General features: G+C 36.6%; 1 protein-coding gene across 2 annotated transcripts in view; it reads left to right on the forward strand.

Moving 5' to 3' along the window:
- Nucleotides 1–20952, forward strand: part of TMC1 (transmembrane channel like 1) — a 241810-nt gene that overhangs the window by 129715 nt on the left and 91143 nt on the right. For both annotated transcript variants that reach the window (XM_080668801.1, XM_080668800.1), the window contains 3 exons: nt 7605–7652; nt 10808–10979; nt 17300–17428. In XM_080668801.1, the coding sequence (XP_080524927.1) occupies nt 10855–10979; nt 17300–17428 (254 nt within the window). In that variant the 5' untranslated portion in view covers nt 7605–7652; nt 10808–10854. The remainder of the gene's footprint in view (nt 1–7604; nt 7653–10807; nt 10980–17299; nt 17429–20952) is intronic.

Below are 20952 nucleotides of genomic sequence, written 5' to 3' on the forward strand. Positions count from 1 at the left end.
TCTACAGAATTCATCCTGTTCCATTGGCAACTACAATATTTTATATTGTGTTTTTAATGAAGCAGGTATCAGCAGCTATTTATTCTCTACTTTTTAAAGGCCTCAGAGCCTAAAAAGATAAATTAACCTGGAAGGTAAAACAGCAGTTGTATTTCTTGCCTGCTCTCCTCTTTGGGGTGGGTGAGTTTTTCCCAAAGCCAAATTATTATTCTTTTTGTAGTTTTATAACTACAGCCATTTAAAAGAGATATTTGGTATCTTCAGGATATTATAATATTTAAAATATGACCAGCCTTTTGGCATTTATTATATTGGGGTGTTTTTTAATGTACGTGCCCCATTGTTTGTTTTCTCAGTGGTCTTAAGGAAGATACTGGCACATCCAGAAACGCTACCAGCCTAGGTCTGTTGGATTAAATGTTTCCCCTTAGATACCTTGATGATGTTTAAGGGTATTGGCCTTACTCTGTGTTTTCCACTCCTGAGGAGTTTGAAAATGTCCTGTAGTTTATAGGTTTATTAAGGCAATTGATTGATAGAAGAACTAAATAATTTTTCCCTTTCCCCAATGGCATACAAATATTATGCTTAATCCCTTCATTTGAAGGATTTGGGATTATTACAAACAAATATCATGGGCATCTTCTTGTTCTTAACTAAGTAGCTAAAGGAGACCAAAATCTTGCCATCCTGAGGATGCCTTTTAGAATACTGGTTTTAAGCTGTTCATGAAGAAACAGAAGACTCAGAAAGAACCTTTGAACCTCTCTCCTTTTATGCCCAAGGGATTCATAAAAAAATTTGCTTCGGGAAGGAAATTTCAGGTTGCTTTAGCCCAGTGGTTGGCCAAACTCACTCTGTTGACTAATGAGTTTGCAGACCACTGCTTTAGCCTAACTTGAATTAAGTATGGTAAATAGGAGGGCTTCAGGCAGGGGCCTATAAGCTAGAGACCCACTTTTCCCCATTGTTTCTGAGTTGCCTGGCAAGAATTTGCCGGCCATGTATGTTCCTTCTGCACTTTCTGTAAATCACCCATTCTCAATTCTGAAAACTAAGACCCTTTTATCCTTTGTCCAAATTGTCATATATACCTAATGTTGCCTCACTGTCTTTAGAATTTTCATGCTTATGTGAATTCCCCAGTGCACATAATAAAATTTAATTTTCTCCTGTTAACCTGTCTTATTAACAATTTGATTATCAGCCCAGCTAGAAGAATTTAGAAGGTGGGAGGAAAAGCATTATTATTTTTATCACCCACATAGCAAAAATAAAGGGAGCTGTTAAGTTGAACTGAATCAAGTTTAATGTCTTGGGTAGATATTATCCTTGAGGAAGAAAAACCACACCCCATCATTTTTCTTCAATTTTGCAACAGAAGCTTCTTTCCCTTCTTCACACCCACCAATAATAGTGTTACCATAAATGAATGAAAGCAGAACGCTGGGGTATTCTCTGCTGGGGAGATGATACCTAATTATGGTTTGGTGACTATATCTGCCATCCAAGTGGTTAATTCTTGGAAAATTCTTTGTGGCTAAGTTTACTCAGACCTTTTAGAATTTGGTTGGTTTACCTTCTATTTGGTTTTAGAAAGCAGGATATCTAAATGTTGTTCTTGACTCTAGCTTATGCAATTTATAAATCAATCAATCCATATATATATATCACTAGAGACCCAGTGCAGAGATTCGTGCAATGGTGGGGTCCCTCTCCCTGGCCTGCGCCCTCTCGCAATCTGGGACCCCTTGGGGAATGTCAGACTGCCAGTTTTGGCGTGATCCCCAAAGGCCAGGCCAAAGGACCCCACCATTGCACGAATCCGTGCACTGGGCCTCTAGTATGTATATAAGATCTTTGGTTAATCTCTTCCCGCCTTCCACCTTCCCCCCTTCCCTCTGAGATTCATCAGTCTGTTCCATGTTTCCATGCCTGTGCATTGAGCGTCTGCCCCCTGGTGGTCAGTACGCATCATAGCTACCAGTCAAATGGTTGAACAGTCACTTAGGCTTTTATATATATAGCTATAATTTTTCCATATCATAATCTGCATCACCATCATCAGTATCATTGCTATAATAAAAATTATCAATTTGAGCAGCTACTGGTATCTATTCACAATGTCTATTCATAAGAATGCTATATTTAAAATAGATTTTTTAAAAAGTCATAGGTTATTTTTATTTACTTATTTTATTATTGTTATTTATTTATTTATTTATTTATTTATTAATCTTATCTCTTTCTTTTCCTTGAGGGGAGAGATTTAATGTTTTTGTTAAGGGCCTTATAACTCTCCTTCCTTAAAAAGCAAGGCAAATTTTACTTTGTAATACTATCTTAAGAAAAAAGGTACCTTTATTTTATTTACATTTTCTAGCTCCTTAACCCTAAATTGTTAAAGAAAAGCATTGCTAGGAGGAGAAATTGCTGAAAATGGCCTAGTTTTTAACTAGGTATTTCTAAAATATGGAATACTATTTAGTATGTGAATTTATAATTTATAATATTTTATGTTTATAACATTTATTTAAATAAAAATAAATATACAAATAAATAATACATAGCAAAGACAAAATGCAACTTTTGGCTTAATATTTACCTTTATATTTATCTTTTTCTATCATTTACTTTAATTCTCACCCCATTTTTACTCGTTTACCTCCCTTTCTTTGCTATATTCTTTCCTTCTTCTTACTTTTCCCCACCCTCTGTTTTTTTCTCTTTTCTTCTCCCTTCTCTATCCATTAGTTCCATACTTTTGAGTTGCTATATAGTGGACACTATATTTAAGCAAAGGGTATAGTATTAGTGAGTTGTACCATCTCTTAACAAAGTCTCAGTAAAAAACCAAAAACATCAATGAAATAAAATAATTTATAATTTGTGTTGTTGAATAACATTGTGAGGCGGTTCATTTCATAACCTATATCATCAATTTCTCATCCTCACTGGATCTTTCCCAATAGCATGTAGGAACATTCTAGCTAGCATAACCAGCAGTCTCCTGTTCCTCACTGCCTTTTCTCTCTTAAAGCCAATCAAATTCAGGCTTTTGTTTATACCACTTCACTAAATCTGTTCTTGCCAAAGTCATCATTGACCCCCCACATTACAAAATCCAATGGTCAATTTTCAGTCCTCCTAATACTTGACTAACAAGCCTCAGACATATCTCTTTGATACATATCACTTGCCTTCCACAATCTCCTATTTTCCTCCTACTTCACTGATTGTTCATTTTCAGTCTCTGGTTGTTGTTTTTTCTCCCTGTCCTCTCAACTTTGGAGTCTTCTTTTCTGTTTTGTTTGTTTGTTTTTTTTACATTCATTTTCCTGGCGATCTCACCTAGTCTTATGGCTTTAAATATATCAAAATGCTAATAATTCCCAAATTTATATTTACAGCCAAAACTTTTCTTCTGAACTTTAGATACAAATACCCACTGCTTAGTCACCTTAAGATTGGATGTCTAATGGGCATCTTAAATCCAACATGTCAGATTAAACTGATCTTCAACCTGATTTTCCCATTTATGCTATTCTCTCTATAGCTTTCCCCTCTCCTTTTCTTGCAACTCTGTCTTTCTCATTGCCCAGGCCAAAATCCTTGGGGTTGTCCTTGATTTCTCCCTTCCTCTCACATCCCACATCACACCCCATACTGACTTGGAAATGTCTTTGTTACAGCATAGATTAATATCTCTCTCAGGCAGTTTAGTCTGAGGTGAAAGCCCTTCCATTTATATGCAAGGGCTGAATGTTGACATTTCCTCATACACAAAAAGGAACCTCAAAAAGAATTCCCCCCAAAGTCTAAAAAACATAACTAATACATTGCCACAAAACCCAAATAAGGTGGATAAGATACTCATAACTAATTGTAGATCTCACTTCTATAAAATAGTAAGACTCCTTAAAGTCTTTTCTTCTACAGTCTGCAAACTCCCATCCCTGAGAATTTTGCTCTGTACTCTCTTGTGAGTGTGCCGTAAATGCTAATGGAATGAATGAATTTCTAGTTTCCAAAGTAATAACCTGGTGCTGCAAACATCCCGTCAAGAGTTACAAATGTGGGTCAGAGGAACAGGAAATATTAACTCTTCCAGCCACTTGGCCACTCTGATCTAGAAGCACCATAAACTACTTGCAGTGCTATAGATGAAAAAAGAAAGCTTGGAACAGCATCCGCTTTGCTGAATGATTCCAATGCTTCTGAAATGTGACATTTTGCTGTTGTTTTCCTCTTACTGTTTTTAATTACTGGGTCTATTTGCATGAAATGAGGATCTGGGTTGCCTAGGAGTTCATCTGTTCCTATTGCATATTCCTGTCTTAAATAAGCTTACTTCAATGTAGTTTAGCTTGCTGTCTCCAGCATTTTGACAGGACCTCCCTCCTCTTCCTCTTATTCACTGTCCTCCAAGTCACTCTGCAGGAGAGAGTTTATTTTTAAAGTACATAATCAATAGGCGCTGGGAAGCAGCCAAAGCATGAAGGGGTCATGTGGTTGGAAATAAACTACTAGGATTGCTGAGAGGAGGGATGGCAAGAGGCCATGCCAAACATTGTCTGAGAAGGGAAAGACAGTCTGTAGCTCCCATTTAAGGGTTCTGAGTTTCTTTTGCACAGGCTTTTTGTCTTGGAGGGGTTTTTTTAGCTTGGTTCTTTAGCATCATTTTGAGTTGCAGGAGATACAGACCAGCATTACAGTTGCTTTTCAGGCCAAATAATAGTCCATTAAAATCAAGTTTGGCCCTAGCTGGTTTGGCTCAGTGGATAAGAGCATCAGCCTGTGGACTGAAGGGTCCCAGGTCCCCTTTTGGTCAAGGGCACATGCCCTGGTTGCAGGCTCGATCCCCAGTAGGGTGTGTGCAGGAGGCAGCCGATCAATGATTCTCTCTTATCATTGATGTTTTTCTCTCTCTCTCCCTCTCCCTTCCTCTCTGAAATCAATAAAAATATATTTTAAAAAATCAAGTTTGGTCTTTGGCTCACAGAGGAGTCTTAAATATCCTGGTCATAGTACTGCAGTATATATATATACTTCAGAGAGGAAGGGAAAGGGAGAGAGAGAAAGAAACATCAATGATGAGAAAGTATCATACGCTGCCTTATGCCCGCCCCACACTGGGGATCGAGCCTGCAACCCAGGCATGTGCCCTAACTGGGAATCAAACCGTGACCTCTAGGTTCATAGATAAACACACAACCACTGAGCCAAGCCAGCTGGGCCATAGTGCTGCAGTTTAGTCCTCAATTCTGATGATGCCTTTGCTGAACCTTTTGTGGTTGTTAATCCTTATCCGAGGATATTTTTCCATTGATGTTTAGAGAGAGTGGAAGGGTGAGAGAGAGAGAGAGAAACATCAATGGGAGAGAGACACATAAATTGGTTGCCTCACGCACGTGGCCCAACCTGAGCCAGGGATTGACCCTGCAACCAAGTTACCTACCCTTGACTGGAATCAAACCTTCAGTGTGCAGGCTGATGCTCTATTCTCTGAGCCAAACCAGCTAGGCTGCCTTTGATGACCCTTTGCATCAAGAACAAACCAATTATGATCACAGTAACTATTAAAAATGACTATTCATGGTCCCTGACTCAACTGACAGACAACAGGGTGGATTGAGTAAAGAGGGCATTTAAGGAAAATGTGCAGATGATCATGCACCGACTGAGACAGTCTCTGTTAGAAAGTTACTCAGAGGAGGGGAGGGGCTATGTCTGCAATACTCCCCATTACATTGCTCAGAAACCATGGCTCTTTTTTAGTTCTTTACTTGCAGCCACCAGGATGTCTCCTCTAATGGATTTTTAGGTTTCATTTAATGGTCGTCTATGACTATCCTTCTTGTACCTGAAAAGATGACCTATGTTCCAGCCCTGTTTTTTCTCTCTCCTGTTATCAGAGGAAATGGCTTTGTTGCTATTCTCTTTGGCTTGGGACATTTCATTCTGCTGCTTTTATTTAATATTTGATCCTTCCTAAAGATTTTCTTACATTTTTGTTCATTTAGGTTTTTTTTTTCCTATTTCATTTAATTAACAGTATTTAATCATGTCTAGTGGGTTGATTATCATAAATCAGCACAATATTTAGTATGAATTTTTGCTTTAGCATGTTGTGGAATAGACTGTGTGGCAGCTTTTGCTATGTGTCCTTAGCGGTTTCTGTATTATACACACTGACCAGGCCCTGCTCCAAGGCTTATCTTATCGCATTACAATGCCTTCCTAGGGAATTCTCCTTTGACTGAAGAAGCTTGGAGGAGGTGGCATTAATTGCAAATAAAAGACCATGGCCTATTGTTGAATATAGAATATCTTCTTAGCCGTGTCTGCCTTCACTGTTGCAAACTCTCAGTGGTGACTTAAAGATCTTTGTGCAGATGCAGTTATAGCCAGTGACAGAAGGCATATGTCTACCCTGAACAAAAGAACACTTATTTTCACACTGCATGGCTGACGTGGCGTGATAACATTTTTGCATATTCTAAAAATTTTTATGCAGATGCCTTTTAAAGGCAAAAAGTGCTTTTAAAATAATCTTCTTTGTGAATGGAATTTAGACTGTTGGCATGTGCTGCCTTTTCAATATGCCTGTTAAGTTCTGAATAATAAGCTTTGACAGTGTGTGAGCAGAAACAAAACTGGAGGTTATTTCCCATGCTCACAGCAACATTGTCATCTTTGATTTTTTTTAAACTTATGCTCATCCACATTAAATAAAAATATGATAAAATCAATATTTTATAAGCAAGTTACTAGACCAAGATTTTAAGGAAATAGACTGCTATAATGTTTATCATGCCAAGTCACAGAGCTTTGCTTGTCTCTGGTTGACTAAATCTGAAATGAATGAGCAATAGTTAACAAGGAAAAAAAATCTGCCAATTAATATATTTTCCCACATTGCTTTATATTAAAAATTTTATAAAATATTTATATGCCTTTATACAAATGGAGCAAAACTAAAAACAAGACACTGTTTCAGTATGGGGTGAGAGATAAACAAAATATTCTTTGTCTTAGAAAGAACTGTAATATCACTTATCTTCCCATTGTCGAGGTAAATCATATGTTAGAAAATGTAGGCTGTATCCATATAATACTTACAGAAACTATTGAAATAAGAAATATTAGCCTTTAAGCATTTTTGAAAGGCCCTTGACATTGGTTAGCTGGTTAGAATGAAATATTCTCTGTTTTAATAAGCTAATTTGGTTATAATAACCAAATTGTACATGTGGATATAGCTTTAATAAAAATTTAATTTTCATAGAATAAAATAATTCAACAAACCCCAAGTCTAATTATTGCAATACAGAATTTATTTTGGTTGAAGCTATTTTAAATTGATCTGACAGGCTTATAATTGATGTTTTGCAAATGCTCGAAGGCAATGAAGCAGAAAAGTCTTTGTACAACACTGTATAAGGAGCTGTAGCTGTGGATTTTTAATAAACAGTGTTCATTTGGACAATTTTACTGAAAAATGTTTTTATTAACTTTATTATGAAAATAATAACAGTAAAAAACAGTGACTGACGATTGTACCATCAATTAAAGACTCACTATGTTTTTTCTTTCTTCAACAGTACAAATCCAAGTGGAGGAAAATGAGGACGATACCGAGGAAAGTTCAAGTAAGTGGGGAGGGACGCACTCGAGATAAGTTTCCTGTGGAAAAGCAGCAAGTTCTGGGCATTCACCCGCTTATCTTGTGGGTTATGCTACCACATGTATGCACAGGAACATGTGTGGCTGACTTTTTTGATGGTCTCACAAAAGAGTTCAAGTCCAGCAAGTAGAATCTCCACTCCATACTCCATTCAGTTGGCGCCACACACACTCCACCTAGTTTATAAGTTACTCATGATCAAGTAAGTTGATAGCCCAGAAAACTTGCTTTTTTATTTCTCTACTCTTTTCCCTATTAAAGTCTTTGTCCTGAAATCTTTTCTCTAAGGCTGACCCTATTACCATGAAACAGATTGGCCATGTTGACTGAACTGAGCAGGTGGTTCAATTAAAATGAATCAGCAAGTTCTTTTGTAATTTGTCCAAATTGCTCCGTTGTTTTTACTTTGTGTAGGTTCAGCTCAAGAGCCTGGATTGAAACCCCTTTCCAGGCATGCAGATCACTCATGGGCTAGAACATGAGAAAAATCGTTATGTGAGCAAAAGCTTCAAATTTACCAAAACTGAAAGGAAAAGCTGCATCTTGAGAATAGTTCAATTAGATGATACATCAACACTATGAATTTAATAACCTGAGCTCAATATGGCCACCAGTGAATGTTCACAATGCCATTTGTTTTTAATAATTTGGTGCATTCGTATGAAAACAGCCCAGAATCTCATGCAGATCCTGGATACCATGTTTTGAATATTGTAGGGGTGGGGAAATACTTTTCCCTCTACCCTTCTGAATTTTTAGCTGAGACCCCTGTAATATAAGACAGTTTAACAAGAGAAAAAAACACACAAACAAGCTTATTAACACTTATAGCTCATATATATATATATATATATATATATATATATATACACACACATATATATATGGTAGATACCTAGGAAAAAATAAGTAAACTTAAGAGAGAATAAATGATTTTTAGGAAAGATGAATGGGCCCTTTGAAGAATACATGGGAAGTATGATAGTTTGTGACAAAGTTTGCCAGGATATGGTGTCTATTTCTAGTCTTCTGTCCTTGGATGTGTCAACCTTCCCTGGGGATGAAACTCCTGGGGAGAGGATTTATGATCATTGAATTCCTGTTGGAGGCTGTGTCCTTAGGCAGATAAGGGAGTTCAGAGAAAGCCTCTTCCTGAATTTGCTGTTTTAAAAGTGTCTGCTGCTCAAAGTAATCACCGTAACAAGGTGGCATATTTTGGAGTAGTACAGCTTGAACTCCAACAGTCATATTTTGAAGTGGCATATTCTGGTACCCTTTAATACTGAATTGAGACCGTTCCAAAAGATAACATTATATGCAAATCTGCATTTAGTAGGCAACGGCAAGCATTAATATTTTTAGAATTTGAATGTTTAGAAATTAGTTAAAGCGCTAAAGACTGCCTTTTGTTCTTAAGTGGTAAAAGATAAATCTAATGATATACTTTTCATCCATGGTAAAACTCTGCAAGTTTAATAGTTTACCTTTAATACAAAATATACTAAAATGTAGAGATTAAGTGGCTGCTTGAATTCTTGAGTTATTTGTGGGTGAAATTGTTTCTCAATCCCTGTCAAGCTTTGTCCTTTCTATAATCAGTGACTAATGTACCTAATAAAGGCTTGGTAAATTTTCAGAATGGCAGAATGCGCAGACAACCTATGGCATTTGCCACAATATTTAACCAGTGGAAAGTCACTTTTGGTTTTGATAACAAAGTAGTTTTCAAACATAGTTTCTGTGCTAACCAAACTTTAGTAATATAGACAATGATTTGAAATATCAGTAAAAAAGTTTAACAAATGTTAAAAGATAAAACAAATGTTAAAAGATAAATTTTTAACAAATGTTAAAAGATAAAACGCATATGCAAAAATGACTATATTTAACTATTAAATGAGGAATCTGATGAGGCATTATACCAGTTCAAAATCCAAAGAATAGACTCAATTTTAGATCAGGAATATTGAAATGATGTGCAAATGAAGACATGACAGTTATGTGGGTTGTTTTTTTATTTTTATTTATTTCTTTTTTTTTTTGGTGGAAGATGATTATTTCTCTACTAAACAGAGTTTTTGTGTGTCTGCATACAATAATTATTTTGCATTACTATCCAGTTATCTATAATTTACTGAATTTCAAAGCAGCTCCCAAAAATCAGAGTCAGATAACAGAGAAGGCTATGTTGCAGACAATTTATAATTTTCCATTGAAGTATAAATTTTTTCCTACTGTAGCTTTTAAATAATGGGATAGTAATAAGTATGAGTAATATTTGATTTTTATAGTAACCGATTCTAAGTATCAGAAGAAGTTAAGAATATCAAAATTTTACAAAGATGAAAGTGGAGTAGGATTATATGTTATAAACTCTGAAGGAAGGAACTGAATTCTCTTTCTACTCTTTACCTGGCAATTATAGACAAATGAGGCATTGTTAATCGATAAAATAATAATAATAAGATTTCTTTCAGGTTTACAATGAATTTGTATTTATAAGTTATGTCTCTTCATTAGGATTGAATGATCAAGCAAATGTATTTACTATCAATTTATCAATTTCATTTGAGAAACGGATATTTAGGAAAAAGGAAAAAATATTTGGAATCAAGAATGAGGATAATTTAAATTAAGAGAAATCTCAAGGGCTAAGTTAATGTCTTCAAAATTATTCTAGTTTGTAGCCTTTCTTTGTCATTTCTATGCTTTGTTCTAAGATAGAAGTAGTAGTAAACACGTCGTGGTTAATCAATCAACCCTATGCATTGGATTGGTAACCTCTAAACTTGGTTTATAGGTCGTAGTGTGATATTAAACTCCAAGTCATCTTGTTACCCAAGTAAATGAGTACTAGAATTCTAAAGATTATTAAAAATTGTAGCTCCACATTCACATATTTGAGTAGATGAACCACAAAAGAAATGATAATTTAGGTAAATGTATGTATATGGCAGGCTATGAACTACATATAGCATAGTACATCATATTGTGATATGGAGAATTGCTGGATTGTGGTGTCAGATGTGTGACAGTGTAATTAAAAAATAAGAATACATTTGGTAGCAGGAAAGAACACTTTCTGATATTGCTCACTGAAGCATTAACTGGTGTGTTTAGGTGAAGAGGAAGAGGAGGATGAAGATAAATTACCTCGAAGAGAGAGCATGAGACCTAAGAGGAAACGGACCAGAGATGTTATTAGAGAGGAAGACCTACCACCTGAACCAGAGGATGAAGAAACAAAGAAGGCCAGAGAAAAAGAGAGGAAGAAGAAGTTGAGGAGGGGAGCGTAAGTTAGTTCTGATCTTTAACTGAAATTGTTATTCATTCAAAAGCACCTGATGCTGAAAGAAGACCATTCCCTTTGGGCACTCTTTGGCTTTAAAATTGGTAATTAAAACTACTTTTAGAAAGACAGGCTTAATCTGATACTGCTATTTTACTCCATTTAGTTAAATGTATTTTAATATTAAAATAGAATTTATAAATCATTGTATATTAAAAATGGCCTAAGACCGTGGTCGGCAAACTGCGGCTCGCGAGCCACATGTGACTCTTTGGCCCCTTGAGTGTGGCTCTTCCACCAAATACCATGGCCTGGGCGAGTCTATTTTGAAGAAGTGGCGTTAGAAGAAATTTAAGTTTAAAAAATTTGGCTCTCAAAAGAAATTTCAATCGTTGTACTGTTGATATTTGGCTCTGTTGCCTAATGAGTTTGCCGACCACTGGCCTAAGAGGAATTCCCTTATGAGAGATCTAAAATGTCATAGTTATTAACATATAATTAATTTAAATGTTTTAAATAGGTCCCATTGATTATATGCATTATTACTGAAGTAGAAAAGTCCTAAACAATGAGCCCCAATCATTTTATTTTATGGAGCAGGAATTGGAAAACTATGGCTAATTCTAGCCCAAGAGCTAACAATGGTTCTTATCATTTTAAAGGGTTATTAATAATAAAAAAAGACAAATATGGAACAGAGCTGTATGTAGCATTCTAAACCTAAAATATTAACTATCTATCCCTTTACAGAAAAAAAAAAAGTGTACGGCCCCCTGTTACAGAAGTTGGGGGTGGTCATTTCCTTTTAATACACTGTTTATTTTTCAGTTCCACCAGGCCAACATTTTACTGAGTGCTGACTTTATGTAGAATCATATATTAAATGCTGTTTAGGGAAAGTCCAAGAAAATAATTTTCTAGTCTTTGCTTTCCAGAAATTTGTAGATAGCAGACAGGTTGGAAAACTGTGTGTGTAAACAAATCTAATAATAGAAATCCTAGATACCTTGGAAAGGGTTTAAGAGAATAGCCAACCTACTCTTGCCAATCCCAGGTGGTAGGACCATGGAAATCACTACCAGGTGAGCAGATCTCCTCCTAAACACGCCTAGGACTAAATGATGAGGAACTTTCTAAGATGGCCTTTCAAGATGACACACTCTAGTGTTCAGTGATTAGCTATTATTTTCCTCCTATAAGTAATCACAATGAAAAACAACTGTATGAAAATTATGTCAGGTAGAGAAGCTTAGTATTAATAGAGTGTGGTTCCTTTTAAAATAAAAGAGTAACCTTTGTTTATTATATTTTTATTAATATATGTTTTTAAATTTCCCTCTTTTTTTCTCCTCTTCTTCCTTCTCTTTCTTTTCTTTCTCCTTCTTCCCAAACTTCTTCTCTTTCTTCTTTCTTTCATAACCCAGACACCACCTACTTTAAATTTTGACTCTGGCATTTAAAAAAATGTATTTTTATTGATTTTTAGAGAGAGAGGAAGGGAGAGGGAAACAGAAAGAGAAACATCAATATGACAGTGGAACATCGATTGGCTGCGTCCTATACAGCCCCTACCAGGGATCGAGCCCACAACTGAGGCATGTGCCCTGACTGAGAATCGAACCAGCAACCTCGTGCTACACGGGACAATGCCCAACCACCAGCCACACCAGCCAGAGTTGGCTGGCATTTTTTGTGTTTTCTTTTAAAATATGTTTATGCTTTGTTCCTTTTAAAAATAAAAAAACAACATACTTTACATTCCATGTCTTAATACTTATTTTTTAGTAATATTTTCTATTAGCAAAGCTTATACATCTGACAGTAGTATTTCACTGAGAAAACATCACCAGTACATATGCACGACACAGGTTGTATTCTAGAATTTGCCTTTCCTCTCTACTTATGAGAGGTCCTTTTAGAAAAGTGAGTTGGGTGGGAATTTCTCTGCTTTCTCAGTTTGCTTAAGGCACTCATGTCAACTGCTCAATCTCTAGGGTTAGGACCATAAGAATCAGCCAGGTCTTGGCCCCTGTTGCTTGAGGGAATTTGTTCCTTTGACAGTGTCCATCCTTAGATGGTTCTCAGAAATCCACCCCTGCCTCCCTACCTCCCCACTCCTCCACAGGGCCATACTTAGCTAAAATGAACTTTGTCTTCATAGGTTTTGCCAGTTATAATACTGTTGTTAAAATTTGTGCAACTATTTTGAATAGTATCATAAATTATTTGGAATGATTGATAGTTCTGATATCTGTTTAAAGTCCATTTTCTATTGTTAATTTTGAAGACAAGTATCATTTAAAAAAGAAAATGTGTTAGCAAATATATTTTGAGAAAGATTGATTAGTAGGCAAATCAGAGCACATTTATTTAGGTTAATTAATTCATGGTCTTTTAAAATTTAAATGTTGAAGTGAAACACCTTAGGGAATTTCCTTGTTGCTGACCAAACATTTGAAACCAACTAAAACCAAGGTTATAATGCTATCTTTGGAGATGGTTAAAAAACACTGCCCTGTTAGACATTTTGGAATATTTCTAATAATATTACAGGTTATTTCTGACCCAGTTTTAAATGAATAAGTAATAGGTTCATAGCAGTGAGAAATTCAGCATATTATGCCTCCTTTTTCCTAGCAACTGTTGTTTAAATAAATCAAACTTAAGATAGAAAGCTATGCTTGCATAAATTAGCCCTAAATTTTAGAAGATGAAGCATGTTTGTGCTATATTCTTTTAATATGATTAGCACTTTTTTTTTGAGTGGTTCCTAGAAAAGCTGTCTCCCTGTAATACTCGTGAATAATATTTTAATTACTGGTGAATAACATTTTAATAGTATGTGAAGGTAGCTCATCCAACAGCTATACCTTGTAGCACAGCATGATTCACCTGCAGCCATCAACCATTAACAACAAAAACTTTAAAAATGTACCAGTCTGGGATCAATTAATGTAGGAATAAACGTCTTTCCATACCATACTGGAAGACATTGTTATATTTCAGTAAACTTCAAGCACTGGGTTAATAATGATAACACATCATCCAAAAAAAAAATTCTATATGTAAACACATTCAATAAATATCCAGTTCCACTTCTGTGAAAGATAATTTGCTCATCTTTGGAATATATGGATATGAACATGCAATTGCCTGCATTCTCCAGAAGTTTATACGATAGATAAGGGAGAGACCACGTAGACACAAAGTATTATGGAACAAGACAGTATAAATGTGCCACAGAAGAAGTACAAAGAGGTTAGGAGTGTTAGAGAAGAGAAAACTATTCTCATAGGGATAATCAGAAAAGGGGTCATTGAAAATATTATCATTTTAAAGGAATCATAGAATTTGGATAGGTTACACATATAAAGTATGTACTGGGTTTAAGATATCAGTAAAGTATATAATTAAGTTTCTATTAAGTGGTTTCTAAAAATTTGTATTAAAGAAATAAGCTTTAGTTGCATGGTAAATCTATATATTGAATAGATCATTCTTTCATTCTTTGATGATGCTGGATTAAATTAGGTACTGTTTTGTATGATTCTTAATGGACACTCAGTAATGGTAAGCTCTAAAGTACTTAAGTGTAAATATTGTGAATTATTTTGGGAGGGTGGACAAGGTAAAGACTTAAAATATCAAGCAATTGAATTATGAACCTTAAATCCTTTTTGGTTTTCTAATTGAATCCATTTTTGATAGTTTCCATAAAGATTTCAGTAAAACAATTATCTATATAGTTTAGGTTTAGTCTATGTCTACATGGAAATAATATTTTGAGTAATTTTTACTAAAACAATAATTTTTACTAAAATGTATTTTTTCTCCCAGACAAACCAACTCACTATTATTCTAATTTGGCAAATTAAAAGGCAAACTGTGGCTGTAGAAATACTAAAAAAATCCTCATGTCACCTTATGTCACCGTAAGATTTTTGTATAATAAACATCAAGTAATTACAACAGAAACAACCTAATGACAATCAGAGTTGCATTTTAGTTGAGTGTTATTTTATAGTTCTCTTGAGTCAGTATAACTATTCTAAGCAAAAATATCTGAATTGGCCAAAAACCTAACTGTCAACAGCAAGTGCTATTTGGGAAGGTTAATATGAAATTTTGTTTTAGTAATCATGATATGATTAAACCAATGGGTTAGTGAGAAGAGAGGAGATTATAAAGTCATTTTATAGGGTGACTCATAAAACTGCTAGAGGCCCGGTGCATGACATTCGTGCACTGGGGGGGGGGGGGGGCGGGGGTTCCTCAGCCCAACCTGCACCCTCTCGCAGTCCGGGACCTCTCGCGGTATGTCCGACTTGGGGTGTGTCTTGCAGTCCAGGACCCTCAGGGTATTTCCGAATCTGGGGAGTGGGCCTAAGCTGGCAGTCGGCCATTTCCCAAGGGGTCCCGCCCTTTAAGTCTTTACCTTGTCCACCCTCCCAAGAGAGGCTCCCGCCACTGCTGCTACGCTCACCAGCCATGAGCCCGCCTTCTGGCTGAGCGGTGCTCCCCCTGTGGGAGTGCACTGACCAACAGGGGGCAGCTCCTGCGTTGAGCGTCTGCCCACTGGTGGTCAGTGTGCGTCATAGCGACCAGTCGTTCCACCGTTAGGTCAATTTGCATATTAGGCTTTTATTATATAGGATGGGTATGTCCTCATGTTTCTCAGCTGGAAATTTCAAAAACAGCTTTTGCCATATTCCTATTGTGTTTAGTCATAAAGCTTCGTGAGCAGCAAAACATATTTCTGACTAACTCTGAGTCAGATGCCAATGTCTTTGTGAGGGTCTAGTTCAGGGGTGAGCAAACTTTTTGACTCAAGGGCCACAATGGGTTCTTAAACTGGACCGGAGGGCCGAAACAAAAGCATGGATGGAGTGTTTGTGTGAACTAATATAAATTCAAAGTAAAGGAGTGGAGGGGAGAGCAAGAGAACCCTCCGCTCTTTCGGCTCCGCGGGCTGGACAGAACAGCCGAACGGGCCAGATCTGGCCCGTGGGCCGTAGTTTGCCCACGGCTGGTCTAGTTAGTAGAAAAAAATTTCAAGTTAATTGAACCGAGAGCACTTAACAGAGGGACTGCTTAATAAATAATAAATAATTTTTAACTAGGTTACTGGAAAAGTGAAAAGAGAGCAATAACATATCATGGTGATAGCAACTTTAGGAAATAGCTACCACCCAAGGGCAAGGCTACAGGAACAATGAAAAGAGATTGAAATTAAAACTGAGAAGCATGGAGAAGGGACCTACAGAGCTATCAACCACTGCAGATGGGACATGCTCAAGTGATAAAGCTCATTCTGCTAATGTTGGAAACACTGGCCAACTACAGTCCTGTGCAGCTGTGGGAGGCCTGAAGCTCTTTGAGGGGAGAAGCTTTGATAAGGAGGAAGCATCACCCCCGAGGAGCAAACAGAAAACTAAAGGAAAGACCAAGTTCCTTCTTAGTATCAACCTATTGCCAACCTAGTACTGAGCCAGCTGACAAAGCAGAAATGTGCCCTAGAATCCCAGGCCCAGCATTGCAATATTAAGTACAAAAAGGTGAGTTTGAAGAAATAATATTACCAAAAAAATTGATCTCTACAATATGGCATTACATTCCTCCATTTAAAATTATGTTGCTCATGTTTTCTTTTCATTTTCTTCGAGTTCTGGACCCTATAATATTTTAGCAATACAAGGAACACAGAAGAGAAAAGAAATATCTCATTTGCTCAGTAAGAAACTAAATTCCCTTGAAGGCCTCTTCAAAGGACTCACTTCCACAAAATATAATTCAAATTGAATTTTATCAATTGAAGTTTTGAGCTTAATTGCAAGATTAAGTGAGCTTCGAGAAACAAATTTTTAATTTTTTTCTATTTCAACTTTTCTCTCTCTCGAGTCAAAGCTAACTTAAAAAATTTAAGGGCACTTCAAAGACATCTTCATCTCTTATTTACTATCCTTACTGAGAAATAAAGTTTAAAAATGAAATGTGGAATTAGTAGGGGCAGTGTATAAGGAACAAAGACGAGAGAAAATAATCTGAATGATAGATCTGTAACTATTCTGAGAGTGTGAGTCTGTGGACTATTTATATCAGAACAGCTTAGTTTCAGGCCATCAGAACGTAAATGCTGTTCTTTAAAATTATGGAAATTCCAGAAATCCTGAATCTGTGTTCAGGGGCAAGCCCCAATGCTTATGGATATCAGCAGCCACTATGTACAGCCAAGTTGATAAATGACTGAGGTTCTGATATCATTTTTCTTTAAGTTTGAAAGTCAAGTAAGACATAAATTTATTACTTTTTTTTTCTTTTTAAAGGGATGAAGATGATGAAATTGATGAAGAGGAATTGGAAAGATTGAAGGCAGAGTTAGATGAGCAAAGACAAATGATTGCTAATGTCAAATGCAAGCCTTGGAAAATGGAGAAGAAAATTGAAGTTCTCAAGTAGGATGCCACTTTTCATAATTAGAAATGCTTTCTTTGGTATTGGTCTCCTAAATCCTCTGTGTATTACCTATATTTAACTTATAATGCTATATATAATATATCACATATATAATACTTACAATATAATATAATACTCATTGTATGTAATGATCATGGTCATACATACATGTATAATATATCATATATATATATAATATCACTAGAGAGGCTGGGCTAATAACTACAAACTTAAAACTATAAGCAAATTTATTGTTTGGAGTCTTATCATCCCTGTGGTCACCTTTGATCATTTATTCTTTGAACTAAGAGTTTCCTTAGTTTAATACATTCATTACTATCCCTCTGAAAAAGATGTATTTGAATTTTACAAGTTTGTGTAGATTGCACACTCTTATTTCTCTACAGCAGTGGTTCTCAACCTTTCTAATGTCACGACCCTTTAATACAGTTCCTCATGTTGTGGTGACCCCCAACCATAAAATTATTTTTGTTGCTACTTCATAACTGTAATTTTGCTACTGTTATGAATTGTAATGTAAATATCTGTGTTTTCCAATGGTCTTAGGCGACCCTGCTAGTGGTTCTCAACCTGTGGGTCGCGACATCTTTAACACATGGGGGCGGCCATCTTGTGTGTTGGAGTGATGGTCAATTTGCATATTACCCTTGTATTAGATAGGATATCTAGTGAAAATGATAGTATTATTGTCCTTGGTGATGAAAAGAGAACGAAGTAGCTACCAGGATAACTCACTTCTACTCTTGGCTCTGAAAAAGCTTGTGTGTTATTTTAGGAAATTGCTTAACCTTCTGGGGCCTCACCTCAAATTCAAAATAAGATAGTTTAGATTTACCCTGTCAGGAGGGAACCTAGTCATCATTTATAATGGTATTGTTTTGTGTTGTGGAGTAAGGTTTTCCAAGTTTCAAACAATGGTTTTCCCAGCACACTTTGCATCACACAATTGTTGCTGGGAAGTCCTTCGTGTGCACATGTACGCACCAGCCACGAGAGAAGGCAAAGGCAAGTGGCATTCCTAGTTCCACAGAGCTACAAATACGTGTGCATGTGCGCTTGTGTGTGTTAAAAGTTTTCATTCACTGAAGTGGCAATGATGCTAAGTGATAGGTTTAAAAATATCTTTACTTGGCAAAATAGAAGGTTGGCAGCCTTACGTTGACTCCCAAAATATATTTTGAAATATTATTGGTCTTGAAATCCCCAAACCTGAGAACCATAGGGGACTATAAATAGAAAGTCACACAATGGGAAAGTGATAATATTGTGACCTTTCAAAGCATGGTATGCAGTTGCGTAAGAATGCCAAAGAGCATCTCTTCCCTTTCCACCTGCTGGAGGTCTAGAAATCCATCTCCCACACCCCCTGGCCTGTTTCTCCCATGTGCGGCAGTGGAGCATACATGGGCTTCAGACTTAAGCTTGAATTTCACGTCTTCCACTTAATAGCTGTGCAATTTTAAATGAATTATGTAGTTCTTATGATTCCTTATGAAATTTTATGAATGTTGAGGGTTATGGGAATCATTAAGTGAGGTAATTCATGTAACACACTTAGCACGGTGCCAGAACAGAGCATGTGCTAGTAGCTGGGAAATACCCTGACCCTAACCCTCCTGTCCACAGCTGTCAGTCTAACCACTGAGAAAAACCAGCCAGGGTGGTAGAAGCCACTTAAAAAATATTTATTTGGATAACAAAAATGTTTATTTATTTACTACTTATTTTTAAATATATATGTTTTTTATTAATTTCAGAGAGGAAGGGAGAAAGAGAGAGAGATAGAAACATCAATGATGAGAGAGAATTATTGATTGGCTGCCTCCTGCACACCCCACACTGGGGATCAAGCCCGCAAACAGAATCGAATGTGCCCTTGGCCAGAATCGAACCTGGGACGCTTCAGTCCACAGGCCAATGCTCTATCCACTGAGCCAAACCGGCTAGGGCCAAAAATGTTTATTTAGCCATGATACTGACTGCTTTAATTTTTGACCCAGTATTTCTGGAAGCTGCCCATTGGCTGACCAGGCCTGGTGATTTATTAATGAAACACCCAGTGAAGCCAAGAAAGTTACTTTTAGGATTTCATTTCCATTCAAACGGGTGCTTGAAACTGTCAGCTAGTCATTAATATAACATTCTTCCTTACTCGACCTCCCTGCATCCTCCCATTCTTAAATTTTTTTAATTTATCCTCTCTGAGCTTTGTTTTCTTTATATGAAAGAATAATACCTTGAAGGATAGTTGCAAGTGATAAATGAGATTATGATAGTTAATGAATAAGGCTAACATTTATAAAATGATTAGTATGTACCAGGCACCATTCTCAGTGCTTTAGGTCTATGAACTGATTTAATCCTTTCTATAACTCTGAGAAGTACTACTACTATTATCGCCACTATAGGTCAGGAAAACTCAAGGATGCCGAGGTTAAGAAACTTGCCCAAGGTCACAGCATAAGTCTTGATACCTAGTAGGCACTTGTCAAACAGTAGATAAATGGATGCCCATGTTTCATTTTGATATACAAAATTCAAATACACTGATTGCCTTAGACTCTTCATTCTTATGGGTTTAACTCAGATGTTTGATGAATAGACCTGTCCTGCCTGTAGAGGTGGCCACACTAACCAGGTAGCAGCCACCACAGGTGAAATGCAACACCTGGGTGGAAAATAACAGCTCTACTTATTACTCATCCTGAAACCTAAAACCTCTCACTCTATCAGAACATTCTAGGTTGTAGATTAAAAGCCCTCATGACTAAACCTAAATAAGTAACCACTTTATTTTGTTTTAGTAGAATAGAATAGGATTTGGATTGAAAATTAAAGAGACATGGACTTTGATCTAAGCTCTATCTCTAATGAGCCTGGGCTTATTTATTTATAAAATGAAGGGGTCGGACTGTGGCTTAAGGTTTTCAAACAGCTGTCCTCAGAGTTCCAGTGGTTTCAACCCAAGGGAGGCAGAGGGAAGAGGGCTGCTCGGTCACAATGCCAACTTCAAGCAGGAGATGTACGGTTTCTCTCTTCTACACAATGTACTTCCATATAAAGCATTCATTTGAAATAAAAATGCTTCTGTGCCTAATCACATAAAAAAACAGTTTTTTAAAAAGCAACACTTAACTAGATATTTAAAGCAGCTTATCTGGGGGAGGGAGCAGTTCTCACACTTTATGAGTCTACACGTTAGGGTACACTCCAAGTATAATGTTGCATGGGACTGGCAGTTGCATAGAAGCCATTTTATTTTATTTTTTATTTTTTTAATCCTCACCCCCAGGACACCTTGTCCATTGCTTTTCAGAGTGAAAGGGAAGAAGAAGGAGGGCGGGGGGGGGGGGAAGAGAGAGAAAAACATCGACGTGAGAGAGATACATCGATCGGTTGCCTCCCTCAAGCTCCTAATCCTAACCCTAACCCTACCAAGAATTCTCCTCCTTTATTTATGTCATAATTTACTTAATCTTTCTTAACTATACTGCACCATTTT

The sequence above is a fragment of the Plecotus auritus genome (genome assembly GCF_963455305.1).
Source record: "Plecotus auritus genome assembly, chromosome: 5".
In the NCBI taxonomy this organism is placed as follows: domain Eukaryota; kingdom Metazoa; phylum Chordata; class Mammalia; order Chiroptera; family Vespertilionidae; genus Plecotus; species Plecotus auritus.